Genomic DNA, 13436 nt, shown 5'->3' with positions numbered 1-13436 from the left:
GACATACACAAAAGTAGGTCTAACTTACAAAGAGTGCAAAGAGTACCATACAAAGTGAATTATATTGCAAGTTGCATTCCAAACGGGGTTCCCCATTCATTGTGTGTGTGGTAGGCAAGAGCCTAATTACCTGATAATGCAAACCATTGGTAGGCTGCTATTAAGATTCCACATATTAAATGGCTGATTAGCTGGCCATTGCATTTTATCTTTTGCAAACTTGTTTAAAGACAACATTATTGGTGCTGGATTTGGTGGACCCCTTGCATTTGTGGCCTTAAAAAACAATATTTCAAATTATATCCCACAGTACAACAGTTTTTTCCCCCTAATGATTTGGTATGTTCTCTCCTTTTTCTCTTGGCTATGAAAAACTGTGTGCATATCACTGTATTAGTGCAGCCTTCATTCATTGTTTCTCCATTCGTTGTTTTTATAGCACATTAATTGAACCAAAGCTGAAATAGAAAGATTAAAGTAGGCTACAATAAAATAAGTACAGATGTCTCAAGTTGTTTTAAGTTGTTTTAAATTCAGTGAAATGCAGACACACATAAGTAGGCCAAGAGCCTAATTACTTGATAATGACAGCCATTGTTAGGCTACTGCTATTCAGATTCCACACATTAAATGGCTGATTAGCTGGCCATTGCATTTTATCTTTTGCAAACTGGTTTAAATACAACATTTATTGATGCTGAGTTTTGTGGACCCATTGTATTTGTGGCCTTAAAAAACAATATTTCATTTTTTATCCTGCAGTACAACACAGTTTTTTCCCCTAATGACTTGGTATGTTCTCTCCTTGTTTCTCTTGGCTATGAAAAACTGAGCATATCACTGTATTAGTGCAGCCCACAGACCTAAAGTAAACTATACTGGCAATCGGTCACGTGGTACCGGAATCTGCGGCTGCCATTTTTGGCTACCCCAGACTTTACTCCAGACTTTGCACAGCAAACTGTTATTGCTGTGTAGCCTATAAAAAATCGGCATGCAATGTGAAAATCCCTCCGAAAATAAATAAAATACTGTTAAACAACTCACAGCTGAGTTAGTCTGGGGTAAGATGGCGTCCAGTTTCCACCTAGTGTTTAGAACAGGCGCTGCCAGTCTAGTTAATTTTAGATCTGTGGTGCAGCCTTCATTCATTGTTTCTCCATTCATTGTTTTTATAGCACATTAATTGAACCAAAGCTGAAATAGAAAGAGTAAAGTACGCTACAATAAAATAAGTATATATGTCGCAAGTTGTATTAAGTCAAGTAGACTACAATAAAAAATAAAATGTAGATGTCTCAATAAGTATTCCAAACTGAGTTTTAAATTCACACAAAAAAATAGACCAAGAGCAATTTAAGCTTAGCCTACTTGCTAATGACAGCCATTCAGAGGCACATGAAATGGCTGGGCTATTAAAGCCATTGTGTGTGCATTCTGGCTTTTGGAAACTGGTTCAACCAGTTTTTGTTTTTGTAACTGACAAAGCTGCTACAGCAACACTTTGCAAATTCAATAGATTGCCATATAACTCATGAGTTAACGTACACAACGGCATATTATTGTAGCAGTGGACTGAAATTATTAATCTACAAAATATGCGGTATGCCTTTAAGACTGCTTCACGTGTGTGTGATGTCACGTCCTGTAATAGCTATGGTTAGAGAGCTCATTGGAAATGAGAGGACAACTGGATGTTTACATTTTTGCAGAGGTTTTTTTTTCCCCCTGTACACTAAACGAAAAGGCTAATGGCACAGCAATTCAGCATGCATCTATTTGAAAACGTTTCACCTTACGCCTACAGCAAGATCAACTGAAGGTATGTCGATAGTACAGCCATTTATGGCCCTTTTCCACTACCCTTTTTCAGCTCACTTCAGCTCGCTTCAGCTCACTTCAGCCCGACACGGCTTGCATTTCGACTACCAAAAACCAGCACGACTCAGCTCGTTTCAGCCCTGCTTAGCCCCTAAAACTCGCACCGTTTTGGAGTGGGGCTGAAGCGAGCCAAGCCGTGCCGACTGAGGCTGGGGGCGTGAACAGACACTCCCCTGTGCACTGATTGGTGAGGAGGCGTGTCCTCACATGCCCACACACGCCCCGCGAGCGCGCTGGGATCTGTAAACACCGCAAACCCGGAAGAAGAATAATTACGAATTACGAGAATTTCTGAAGCCTTATGCGCCTCGCCTCATCTATACGCTCTTGGCAGTATCTGTTGGCGTTGTCGCAAGCCACAGCACCAAGACCAGCAACACTAACGACTCCATGTCCTCCATGTTTATTGTTTACTATCCGGGTCGTGAGACTACCGCTTAAAAGATCACTGAATCAGTGACATACAGAGCATCGTGGACGAGTTCGCGGAGCGCAAGGCTCGTCGTATGCCCTTCAAATAATGCGCGCAGTAGGCTATTGATGTTTTATTATGAGCCATGTACAGTATGTCACCTAATGTTTTTTTGTTTCTGAGTTACATGTTCGTTTGAAGGACTTAATGTACAAAATAACATAGTTGCACCCCGTAGTGTTGAAATTGGTAAACACAGTGCATTCAGTGAGTTTTGCACCGCCCTCCTTTTATTTCTGACTCTTCCTGTCACCGTTGCAACCTCTGAGCGCTCATTCGTATGCCCTTCAAATAATGTGCGCAGTATAGGCTATTGATGTTTTATTATGAGCCATGTACAGTATCCTAATGTTTTTTGTTTCTGAGTTACATGTCCGTTTGAAGGACTTGATGTACTAAATAACATAGTTGCACCCGGTAGTGTTGAAATTGGTAAACACCGCAGTTGCGGACATTTTGTAGCCTAAAATGATGTTATGATAAGCTTTAATAAAATGCCCGGTCATTTGCCCCGCCCCCGGCCCGGCTCTGACTTGTTCCGCCACTGTCACTGATGTCACTGTTTGCGCTGCTTAACGACATCACGTGACGTCCACCCACTTTCGCTAACTCCACCCAATGTGTCCACCCACTTCCAGCCAGCACGGTTCAGCGCGGTTGTAGTCGAAATGCAACTTCAATAGCCCCGCTCAGCCCGACTCAGCTCGACTCAGCACGGCACGGCTCAGCCGCGTTTGTAGTGGAAAAGCGGCATTATTTAGCATGTTAGCTACCATGATGCCATCCTTTATGGAAAGAATCAAACTCTGCACTACAGTGAATTGTTATTACTAGAGTAATGCTGTAGTGCAGAACAGAATTACTACAGTGTTAGTGCAGTAAATGCTATAGTTTGGATAAAAATAAACGGCATACTGCAACGGCTCTGTACTTTAATGCAGAGGGCAATTTCGTGGACAGGAAACACTGCCGTCCTGCCGCAAGAAAAAAATGTATTGTTTTCACATAAGGGATATCTGCCTCTATATTTACTAGAATAAATGGTTGCTGTTGCAAACTTTATGCGGTAGGCTATGTGGGTAGAAAACAGAAATGTATTTTTAGAATGTGGTAGTTTTATATCATGAGAGGGTTCTATGGAAGTCATTTGTTAACATTTTACTATCTAAACGTTTGTATCGCAACGACCGCCCTCAATTTGAAATGAACATAGACTGCTGATTGGCCACCAGGTTGCCTGACGTGGTGGGGGTGTGGCTGTGAAGACATGGATAATTGGGTTGATCGCAATGAACAGAATCAATTGCTGCTATCTTCGGACGCAGAGAGCACCTTTTGCTTCAACAGCTTCTACTTTGACAACAAAGCTTTGGATTCTACTTGACTACACGACTGGGATTCACTCTTGAAAAGGTAAGATTCATTTTATTGTGGTTAAAGGCTAGTTTATATACACTGTCTCAGGCTGAAGCTTCACTGGATGTGGTGCGCTACGCTTAGTCAAGTTGAGTCAAAATACATGAAGTTGAAAAATAATGGGCTATTTTTAGAATGTTCTCTGTGCTGCCTTTTCTGGTGTAGCTAATTCCATTGATTATGGTTAAGACTTTAATATTATAGTAATAATACTATAATAGCTACTATAAAAGCTAATTCCATTGATTATAGTTAAGTCGTTGACTTAATGCATCCATTGTAGTCCCAGCCGCAGACACAAGTTGCCAACAAGTAATTGCAGAATATATATATATATATATATATATATATATATATATATATATATATATATATATATATTCTGCAACAGACCATTCTTTTGTTACACATTTGTTTTGCTTTCCTGCTCGATTGAATGCAATGCTACTGTCATGTTTGTCTCACACATTCTTACCTCATCCCCAGTTTTAATCCTGTGTGTATTTTTGTCAAGTGCAAGTATGGTTGTAAACTGAAACACTGTGCTTAAATTTATGTTGTTGTAATGTTGTATTTAAATTTTCTCCGCTTTTCATTGCAACAAGTACATATTGTTTGCATGGTATTGCATTGCAGCCCATGAGTTCAAAGAGGTTGGCCAGACAGATCTACACAAAGGAATGGAAGAGGGCGCGGCGAGAGGTGTTGAATGTGCGAGCACTGGTGCGTGCCCAGCTGGATGCAGGAGATGCAGCAAACAGGGCAGAGGAGTCTGCGCGAGATGCAGCAAGCAGGGAAGAGCAGGCTGCGCGAGATGCAGCAAGGACAGGCCAGGCTCTGCAAGAAGCAGAGCAACAACATAATGGACCTCAACACATGCCAGAGATACAACCGGGGGAGACTGAAGAACAGCCTGAGTTCATGGCAGAGACAACAAGTTCGGTCAGCAGCTCGGAGCAGGACAGCAGCAGTCCCTCAACCCATGTCAGTCCAGCACCCAGCCGTCGGACATTGGAAGAATCGTACATTGAGGAACAAACATCATCCGACCCAGTTGAGGGTACATTTGCTTTGAATTTTATATTTACTATCTGATTACAAGTTCTTAACCAAGAAAGCAAACACTAACATTTTTTCTTTTCAAGAACTTCAGGAATGACCCATGGCGAAGAGGAGGGGGCTTCAGGCATGGCTGCCGTAATAAGGCGTAAGTACTTCATACACACTTGTTGATGTTCACACAGGAAAAGTGTATTGGGTATAAAACTAAAATGAATTTCATCTCAATTCTACCTGTAGTCCTGGAGGAACGAAAGAGGCTCCTATTGAGGACGACGGATGACACAAAAAGAAGTAAGTACTATATACACACATTTTCACATATGACAAGTATATTATGTTCAAAAATTAAAATGAATTCTATCACAAATGTACCTAGCCATGGAAGAGCACATGGGGCGAATGACTAGGAGAATGGAGGCTATGGAGAGGAGGATGGAGGCTATGGAAAGGAGGATGGAGGCTATGGAAAGGAGGATGGAGGGTATGGAGGGGAAGTCAGAGACATTGGAGGCTGCTGTGGTCTCGAACCCGCCTCAGCCTCCTCTGCAGGAAGATGTGCTGTTGGGCCTATGCAGCACAGTGGAGGAGCTAGACAGGAGTCTGGCTCAACCAGAAAGAAGGAACCAAATGGTAATTAATTGGACATAATTATATATGAAATAAATTGTCATTGGTAGTGTATTGATTTGGTTAATGAAAGTAGACCACATAAGCTCTCCAAATTCATTTTCATTGTATACTTATGTTTTTCTTGTTTTTGTTTGTTTTTTTGTAGAAACGTTTCCTTGAAAGCCTGGGAGGGGCGAATCCGGGGACAGCCATTCGTCGCATTCTACGCCAGGTGGCTACCAACAATGTCCTGGCGCAGTACAGCCTGAGGGGGAGGAGAGCAAAAAAGCCTTTCCAGAACTTAACCCTTTGCAAAATTATAACGGGTAAGTGTTCATACATTTTTCAAATCAGTGTTATGCCAAGTTTGACTGAGATTTAAATGTGTAACTTTTTTTTTACTTCTATTTGTAGAGGCCTGCATGCAGAACTTCCCTGGCAAGAAGGTAGCTGATATTGAGGAGTGCATTGGGCATGCACTGAAGTTTGCACCACACAGACGGTAAATTAAACTTAAGTCTTTTATCAATCGCTGAATATTCACAATAATTAAATGAAACGTTGGCACTAAGTTGGTGTTAAACATTTTGTTTCTTATTCTTTTTAGGTCAGCTGGTCCTCAAGATTGAAGACGTACACCAACTTCTATGCACACGCACCCGTTTTTGGCATTTCTAAATTTTTTCTTATTTTTTGCCTTTATTGTATTTTATTAAGAAATAGTTTTCATAATTGTCTATAGTTGTCAGATGTTTTATAATGTATAATAATGTTGCACTGTGTTGCTGATGTCCTTACCAATGTTGTATTCTTGATATTTTTTTCTATTAAACTTTCTAGTCCTGCAACATTTTCCTGGTCATTCATCACTGCTTATATGTTCTGAAGTAAATAGTTGTCATGCAACCAAAACTTTTACAATGAATTACATACTACAGAAATATGACAACATTATGGTGAGGGAAAGAACATTGGGGGAACACTGAGGGAACCAAACATGTAACCAATGAGGTTATTAGAATGTTGTAGGGGAACCTTGTGGGAACCAACACATAATAAACAAGGTTGGGGGAACATCAGGAGCACGTCTAGGGAACCAAACATGTAACCAACAAGGTTATGGGAACGATATGGAAACGTTGAGGGAACAAACATGACATGAACAAGGATAAAGGGACGGTGTGAGAACGGTGAGGGAACCAAATGGGAACCACATGAGTAACGTTCTGGGAACCAAAATTAAACTTTCCTGCCAACCAAGTGACAACCTAAACAGAACCAAAAATGACTTTCAGGGAACGTAGCCGGAACCAAATTGGAACCAAAGGCTCGTGTTCCAGGAACGTTCTGGGAACCAAAAATTGTTAGTAGGGTCATAGTTACAGCTGAACTAGGAATACCAATGTGCAAAATTTCTGTAGTAACTAGTGGTAGAAAGAATACAAACCACACTGACTTGAGCAAAAGTACTGCTACTGTAATACTGCAATAATTTGCTTGAGAGGTAATCAAGAAAATTACTCAATAAAGTTAAATAAATCATCTTGTAAAAAAAATACTTGAGTAATTACTTTATAACTTACTTATGGGCCTAAAATTGACACAACTAATTTGAAAATATATTTTTAAATTATTTTCTGTTTTTCTTAGTAGCTTGCTAGGTTTATTAGTTAACTAGCTACAACTCATTCATGTTAAGTCATACAAGTTTCTAGCTAAAAAAAAACATGTAGCTATCTACAGTGCCTTGCAAAAGTATTCATACCCCTTGAACTTTTTCACATTTTTCCACCTTACAACCACGAACTTAAAAGTTTTTTATTGAGATTTTATGTGATAGACTAACACAGAGTAGCACATAATTGTGAAGTGAAACAAAAATGATAAATGGTCTTCAAAATTTTTAAACAAATAAAAATCTGAAAAATGTGGTGTGCATTAGTATTCAGCCCCCTGTACTCTGATACCTCTAAATACAATCCAGTGCAATCAATTGCCTTCAGAAGTCATCTAATTAGTTAATAGAGTCCTACTGTGTGTAATTTACTCTCAGCATAAATACACTTGTTCTGTGAAGGCCTCAGTGGTTTGTTAGAGAACACTGAAGAACAAACAGCATCATGAAGACCAAAGAACTCACCAGACAGGTCAGGGATAAAGTTCTGGAGAAGTTTAAAGCAGGGTTAGGTTATAAAAAAATATCCCAAGCTCTGAACATCTCAAGAAGCACAGTTCAATCCATCATTCAAAAATGGAAAAAGTGTGGCACAACTACAAACCTACCAAGACATGGCCATCCACCTAAACTGACAGAGCGAGCAAGGAGAGCACTGGTCAGAGAAGCAGCCAAGAGGCCCATGATCACTCTGGAGGAGCTGCAGAAATCCACAGCTCAGGTGGGAGAATCTGTGCACAGGATAACTATAAGTCGTACACTCCACAAATCTGGCCTTTTTGGAAGAGTGGCAAGAAGAAAGCCATTGTTGAAAGACAGGCATAAGAAGCCATGTAGGGGACACAGCAAACATGTGGAAGAAGGTGCTTTGGTCAGATGAGACCAAAGTTGAACTTTTTGGCCTAAATGCAAAGCGCTATGTGTGGCAGAAAACTATTGGCCCTTTTCCACTACCCTTTTTCAGCTCACTTCAGCTCGCTTCAGCTCACTTCAGCCCGACACGGCTCGCGTTTCGACTACCAAAAAACAGCACGACTCGGCTCGCTTCAGCCCTGCTTAGCCCCTAAAACTCGCACCGTTTTGGAGTAGAGCTGAAGCGAGCCCAACCGAGCCGAGTGAGGCTGGGGGCGTGAGCAGACACTCCCCTGTGCACTGATTGGTGAGGAGGAGTGTCCTCACATGCCCACACATGCCCCGCGAGCACGCTGGGATCTGTAAACACCGTAAACCCGGAAGAAGAAGAATTACGAATTACGAGAATTTCTGAAGCCTTATGCGCCTCGCCTCATCTATACGCTCTTGCCAGTATCTGTTGGCGTTGTCGGTGACAACAAGCCACAGAACCAAGACCAGCAACACTAACGACTCCATGTCCTCCATGTTTATTGTTTACTATCCGGGTCGTGAGACTACCGCTTAAAAGATCACTGATGTCACTGTTTGCGCTGCTTAACGACATCACCTGACGTCCACCCACTTTCGCTAACTCCACCCAATGTGTCCACCCACTTCCAGCCAGCACGGTTCAGCGCGGTTGTAGTCGAAATGCAACTTCAATAGCCCCGCTCAGCTCGACTCAGCCCAACTCAGCACGGCACGGCTCAGCCGCGTTTGTAGTGGAAAAGCGGCATAACACTGCTCATCACCCTGCACACACCATCCCCACTGTGAAACATGGTGGTGGCAGCATCATGCTATGGGGATGCTTTTCTTCAGCAGGGACAGGGAAGCTGGTCAGAGTTGATGGGAAGATGGATGGAGCTAAATACAGGGCAATCCTGGAAGAAAACCTGTTGGAGGCTGCAAAAGACTTGAGACTGGGAAGGAGATTCACCATCCAGCAAGACAATGACCCTAAACATACAACCAGAGCTACAATGGAATGGTTTAGATCAAAGAATATTCATGTGTTAGAATGGCCCAGTCAAAGTCCAGACCTAAATCCCATTGAGCATCTGTGGCAAGACTTGAAAATTGCTGTTCACAGACGCTCTCCATCCAATCTGGCTGAGCTTGAGCTATTTTGCAAAGAAGAATGGGCAAAAACTTCAGTGTCTAGATGTGCAAAGCTGGTAGAGACATACCACAAAAGACTTGCAGCTGTAATTGCAGCAAAAGGTGGCTCTACAAAGTATTGACGCAGGGGGCTGAATACTAATGCACATCACATTTTTCAGATTTTTATTTGTTTAAAATTTTGAAGACCATTTGTCATTTTCGTTTCACTTCACAATTATGTGCTACTCTGTGTTGGTCTATCACATAAAATCTCAATAAAAAACTTTTAAGTTCGTGGTTGTAAGGTGGAAAAATGTGAAAAAGTTCAAGGGGTATGAATACTTTTGCAAGGCACTGTAGCAACGATGCCCTTTACACATTATTCTGAACATTACTTATAGGCTTTTGCAGCATTTAGACATATGTAACTCAAGCAGAGGTTTCATAGTCTAAAACATCAAAAGTGCTGGCTAGCTTGTCTAGCTCACTCAGCTGGCTCACCAGTACGTTTTTTCCATAGGTTGGATGCAGAGGTGTGAAATGCTTGTATCTCTTGGATATCTCCACTGCATTATTTCTTTTGAAGCGTTTAAAGATTCCTGAAGAATCCAGATAAATTGGGCCACGGATGCTCATCTGTCTCACCTGCTGCTGTGTCAGCATTTGGTGCCTTAAGTACAGAGTTTTGTCAGAAAGCCTCTTTAATTTGATTGGGTTCTTCATCTATTTAAATTTTGCACATATTTCTTTTAATTGGCTTACAGGCTTCTGGGGTTAAATTCATTGTTATTTTTTTAAATTGTGTAATCAAAAATAAATGTAGTGTTGCTGAATGCTTACCATTACAGTAAACCATGTATTCAAGTACTGTAACAAAAGTGGATGTACTATAGATTATTACTTTCCCCCACCTGGTATTAACTCACCTATATTCACACATATCTCCAAATGTGGAATTTTATGTGAACACTATAGTCTGCAGTATAAATACATGTAAGCTTTATACAGCAGTCTCACACCTGAGATTCTGTTATCCTCAGTCTGTGAAGGAAGATTAGATAGATAACAACTCAAGCTTTTGCCAGTTACAAACAAAAACTTGTCACACCTAAGCATGTCACAAAGGACAAAATCACAGTGGATAATTGTGCCTTTAAAATGTTATCTTTATTATAATATTGAAGATAATGTGGTTCTACAGTGAACAGACACAAAAAGGTTTTTAATAAAAATTAAAGGAAAATAAAATAAAAGGACAATATACACAGATTCAACAATGACCACCATTGTACTGGATTTCACTCCTTCTAATTTATATTTTACTTCTGTATGACCACAGCCCACCAACAGATGTGATCTGTGGCCCAGTATATGTGTCATTGAATTATACATTGGTGGTATTGGTGTGCATACAGTAGATTGTTATACACATCTATCCCTTTATCTGCCAGCTCTTCTCCTGTTTTTCATTCAGTGGTCATTTGTTAGCTTTATTTCAGAGAGATGAAACAGTATCTAATCCGTTTTAGCACCTTTATCTGTATTGTACTCCTGAAAGAAGTCATTGCAGGCCACGGTAAGTGCACCAACTAGGATGACGAACTCTGTAAAGTCCACCTCACCATCATTGTTTGAGTCCAGGTCACCCATCACCTTCTCTACAGCATCCTTGTCCTGTGCATTCTGTTCATGTGAGAGCTCCACTTAATAAAAGCAGTTTGTGGAATTTTAAAGACAATGTATATACCTAAGCAATAAAAAGGATATACAGAATTAGTATGTTCTTACCCCCAGATAGTTCCCTAGCTCCTGGGTAAGCAAATCTTTGAGCTCGCTCTTGCTGAGTGTGTATTTGTCCCCCTCATTACCAGAGTACTTGTGGAAGGTCTGGATCATCAACTGCATGGCGTTCTCCAGGGTGGTGGCATTCTCTGAGTTCAGGGCAGACATTCTGTGTAAGAAGAAGGGAAAAAAAACAGAAATATAGCATTGGTTTATACTCACAGTAGCTGAATGTGTTAAAGTCTCAGACACATCTTGAAACCTCTAATGTTTGGGATCAACTGATTATTGAAACACGTCAAAAGATATTTATTTTTGCAGAACCCTAAATAGTAGGAATAGGGGCTGATGGTGCTGGAGGAGAACTTTAATTAGATAAGAGAAACCTGAGCCCACTGATAAGGGTGAAATCCTAAACTGAGAAAACACACTCTGAACCTAGAGAGCAGAAGAGGAAACTACCCAGCTGAGTGTAAGATGAACTCAGTTTAAGCTTCACTGCACTGGGGTGAGATAAGAAGGCTCGCTTTCTGTCTGTCTGTCTGTCTGTCTCTCTCTCACAACACACACACACACACACACACACGTGTTAACGTTATTAACAAGTAAGATGAACATTGCAACTGTTATTTAATAGTGAGTAACAAATATTTAAAGTACCATTGTACCACATTATCATAAATTTTATTATTAAATATTAAAATATTTCAGTCTTTATTGTAACTGTTATTTAATAGTGAGTAGCAAATATTTAAAGTACCATTGTACCACATTATCATAAATTTTATTATTAAATATTAAAATATTTCAGTCTGTCACAAAGCAGAACAGGCAATTCTAATTACATGAGGTTCAGCATAATCTATTGGTATCCAATCATTAAATATTTTGTCTTTAATCAGACTCAATCACTTGTATGTAGTTATATACACACAATATATGTGTATATAACTGTATTGTCAGTGCCACTTTGTTCAGTCTCTGTCATCCATCCATCACCCATCCATCCATTTACCTGAGTGTCAGAAGAGTGCTGTCGTTGAAGGAAAAGAGAAGCTAGCGGCTGTGTAAGGGAAGTAGAGGTGGACTGTGTCTTATATATTGCGCTTACCCTCCTCTCATCCGCTTCTTCCCCTGCTCCTCCTCCTCCTCCTCCTCCATCTCCTTCTCTCCATCCTTTCAGTACCTCTGCCCACCTGTCACTGTTCTCTCCTCTCTCTGTTTACACTCATTCATTCATCCCATGTTCTCAGTCTCTAAAGACCAAAAACACATCATTAAAACATAAGGCTCAGATCACAGGCTCGTCTTTATTTTCCATCACTACTACTGCTAAATAGATCATTCCTTATATGGAAAGACAACACGTCACTTCCATCCAGGCCACTAAGGTGTAGTTATACATTCCAGCACTTGTCACATTAAATTTTTAGAATGGTGATAGTGCAGCATGCTGATCTAAGTGATTAAGTGCTGTAATTGATGTCTTAATCACAGACATCACTATTCAGTCTAGGCCATAAAAACAGTAAAGAAAGTTAAGATTTACAGTATGTGGAATAATTCTGTGTAATTTGTCCATTTCGTTACTGACATTTTATTCACATGACATCTAACCAAGTAGAAAACTGCATTCCAAAATGTAATCATTTGAGAAAAAAAACAATAATTTAATTGAGTGTTAGTCTATTAGGAAGATGATGCACTGATCAATCTGATAAATTGATAAACAATTTGATTTTAATGGCAGAATTGTAACATTTACTTTGGATAAGTCTCTCTCTCTTTCTATCTATCTCTCTTTCTCCAGTGTGGTGTTCATTTGTTATTCCCGGAACTGGACATTTGAGTTCCACCAAGATATAAAACAACAACCCAAACACACACAGACTGCACAGATGAGATGGCATTTAATTAAAGAGTTGTTTATTGTGATGACTGAAGGTATCAGTTTGCAAGAAAAGACATGGATGGATAGCCTGTTGAAATACAATAAGTTTGTGTGCGCGCACGTCTTTATATACTAATGAACAAATGATCCATGAATAGGAACACTGGTACTACATTTATGCAGGGCAACAGTTGTCTGGATTCTCAGCAGTTGTTGGAAAATTGTTTATTGATGCCTTTTTTTTTTTAAAGCTGCTCTCTTTTAATTTTTTTTAAATTTTTTTTTAAATTGACGCTGCTAACTTGATAATCATGTCAGTGTTTACTCTTAGGTCAAATATTATGTGAATGCCATCTGCAATTAACTATTCTATATACAGTATTGCATAAACATAACTTTCTTTCCTGCATATATAAACTACACCCAGATTTTCATCTAAAGCTGAATAGTATTAAGGATATTTCATGTAGTTATGCTAGTATAATTTCTTCCTGAAGAAGCATAATATCAATCAATTGTAAGTTGTTGGGGTTTTTTTTTCATTTTGTCAAGGTTTCAGTGTTTAATCATTTGCACTGACAAGTCATTTATTTATTTACTTAGTTATTTATTCATTTTCTGGTTCCACATTTCAGACTGTTGACTAAGCA

General features: G+C 39.9%; 2 protein-coding genes across 4 annotated transcripts; one reads left to right on the top strand and one right to left on the bottom strand.

Moving 5' to 3' along the window:
- Window positions 1-4408: 4408 nt before the first annotated feature.
- Window positions 4409-6265, top strand: LOC132886228 (uncharacterized). Its single transcript, XM_060920793.1, has 7 exons — window positions 4409-4829; window positions 4923-4976; window positions 5069-5122; window positions 5208-5461; window positions 5607-5766; window positions 5855-5942; window positions 6048-6265. The coding sequence occupies exons 1-7, from the start codon at window positions 4409-4411 to the stop codon at window positions 6067-6069; spliced, it is 1053 nt and encodes a 350-aa protein (XP_060776776.1). The 3' UTR covers window positions 6070-6265.
- A 3993-nt stretch (window positions 6266-10258) lies between these two features.
- On the bottom strand, window positions 10259-13353 carry s100t (S100 calcium binding protein T). Of its 3 annotated transcripts, none has more exons than XM_060921469.1 (3): window positions 11911-13353; window positions 10902-11064; window positions 10259-10796 (listed from the first exon to the last, which is right to left on the bottom strand). In XM_060921469.1, exons 2-3 carry the CDS (start codon window positions 11061-11063, stop codon window positions 10629-10631), a joined length of 330 nt encoding a protein of 109 aa, XP_060777452.1. In that variant the 5' UTR covers window position 11064; window positions 11911-13353; the 3' UTR covers window positions 10259-10628. The 3 variants fall into 3 exon arrangements, with proteins under 3 accessions (XP_060777452.1, XP_060777450.1, XP_060777451.1); XM_060921467.1 differs by having other exon boundaries at window positions 12007-13353; XM_060921468.1 differs by lacking the exon at window positions 11911-13353 and adding an exon at window positions 11358-11572.
- Between the last annotated feature and the right edge of the window lie 83 nt (window positions 13354-13436).

Source organism: Neoarius graeffei, chromosome 5 (genome assembly GCF_027579695.1).
Source record: "Neoarius graeffei isolate fNeoGra1 chromosome 5, fNeoGra1.pri, whole genome shotgun sequence".
Classification (NCBI taxonomy): Eukaryota; Metazoa; Chordata; class Actinopteri; order Siluriformes; family Ariidae; genus Neoarius; species Neoarius graeffei.
This window is presented reverse-complemented; position numbering and strand designations above follow the sequence as displayed.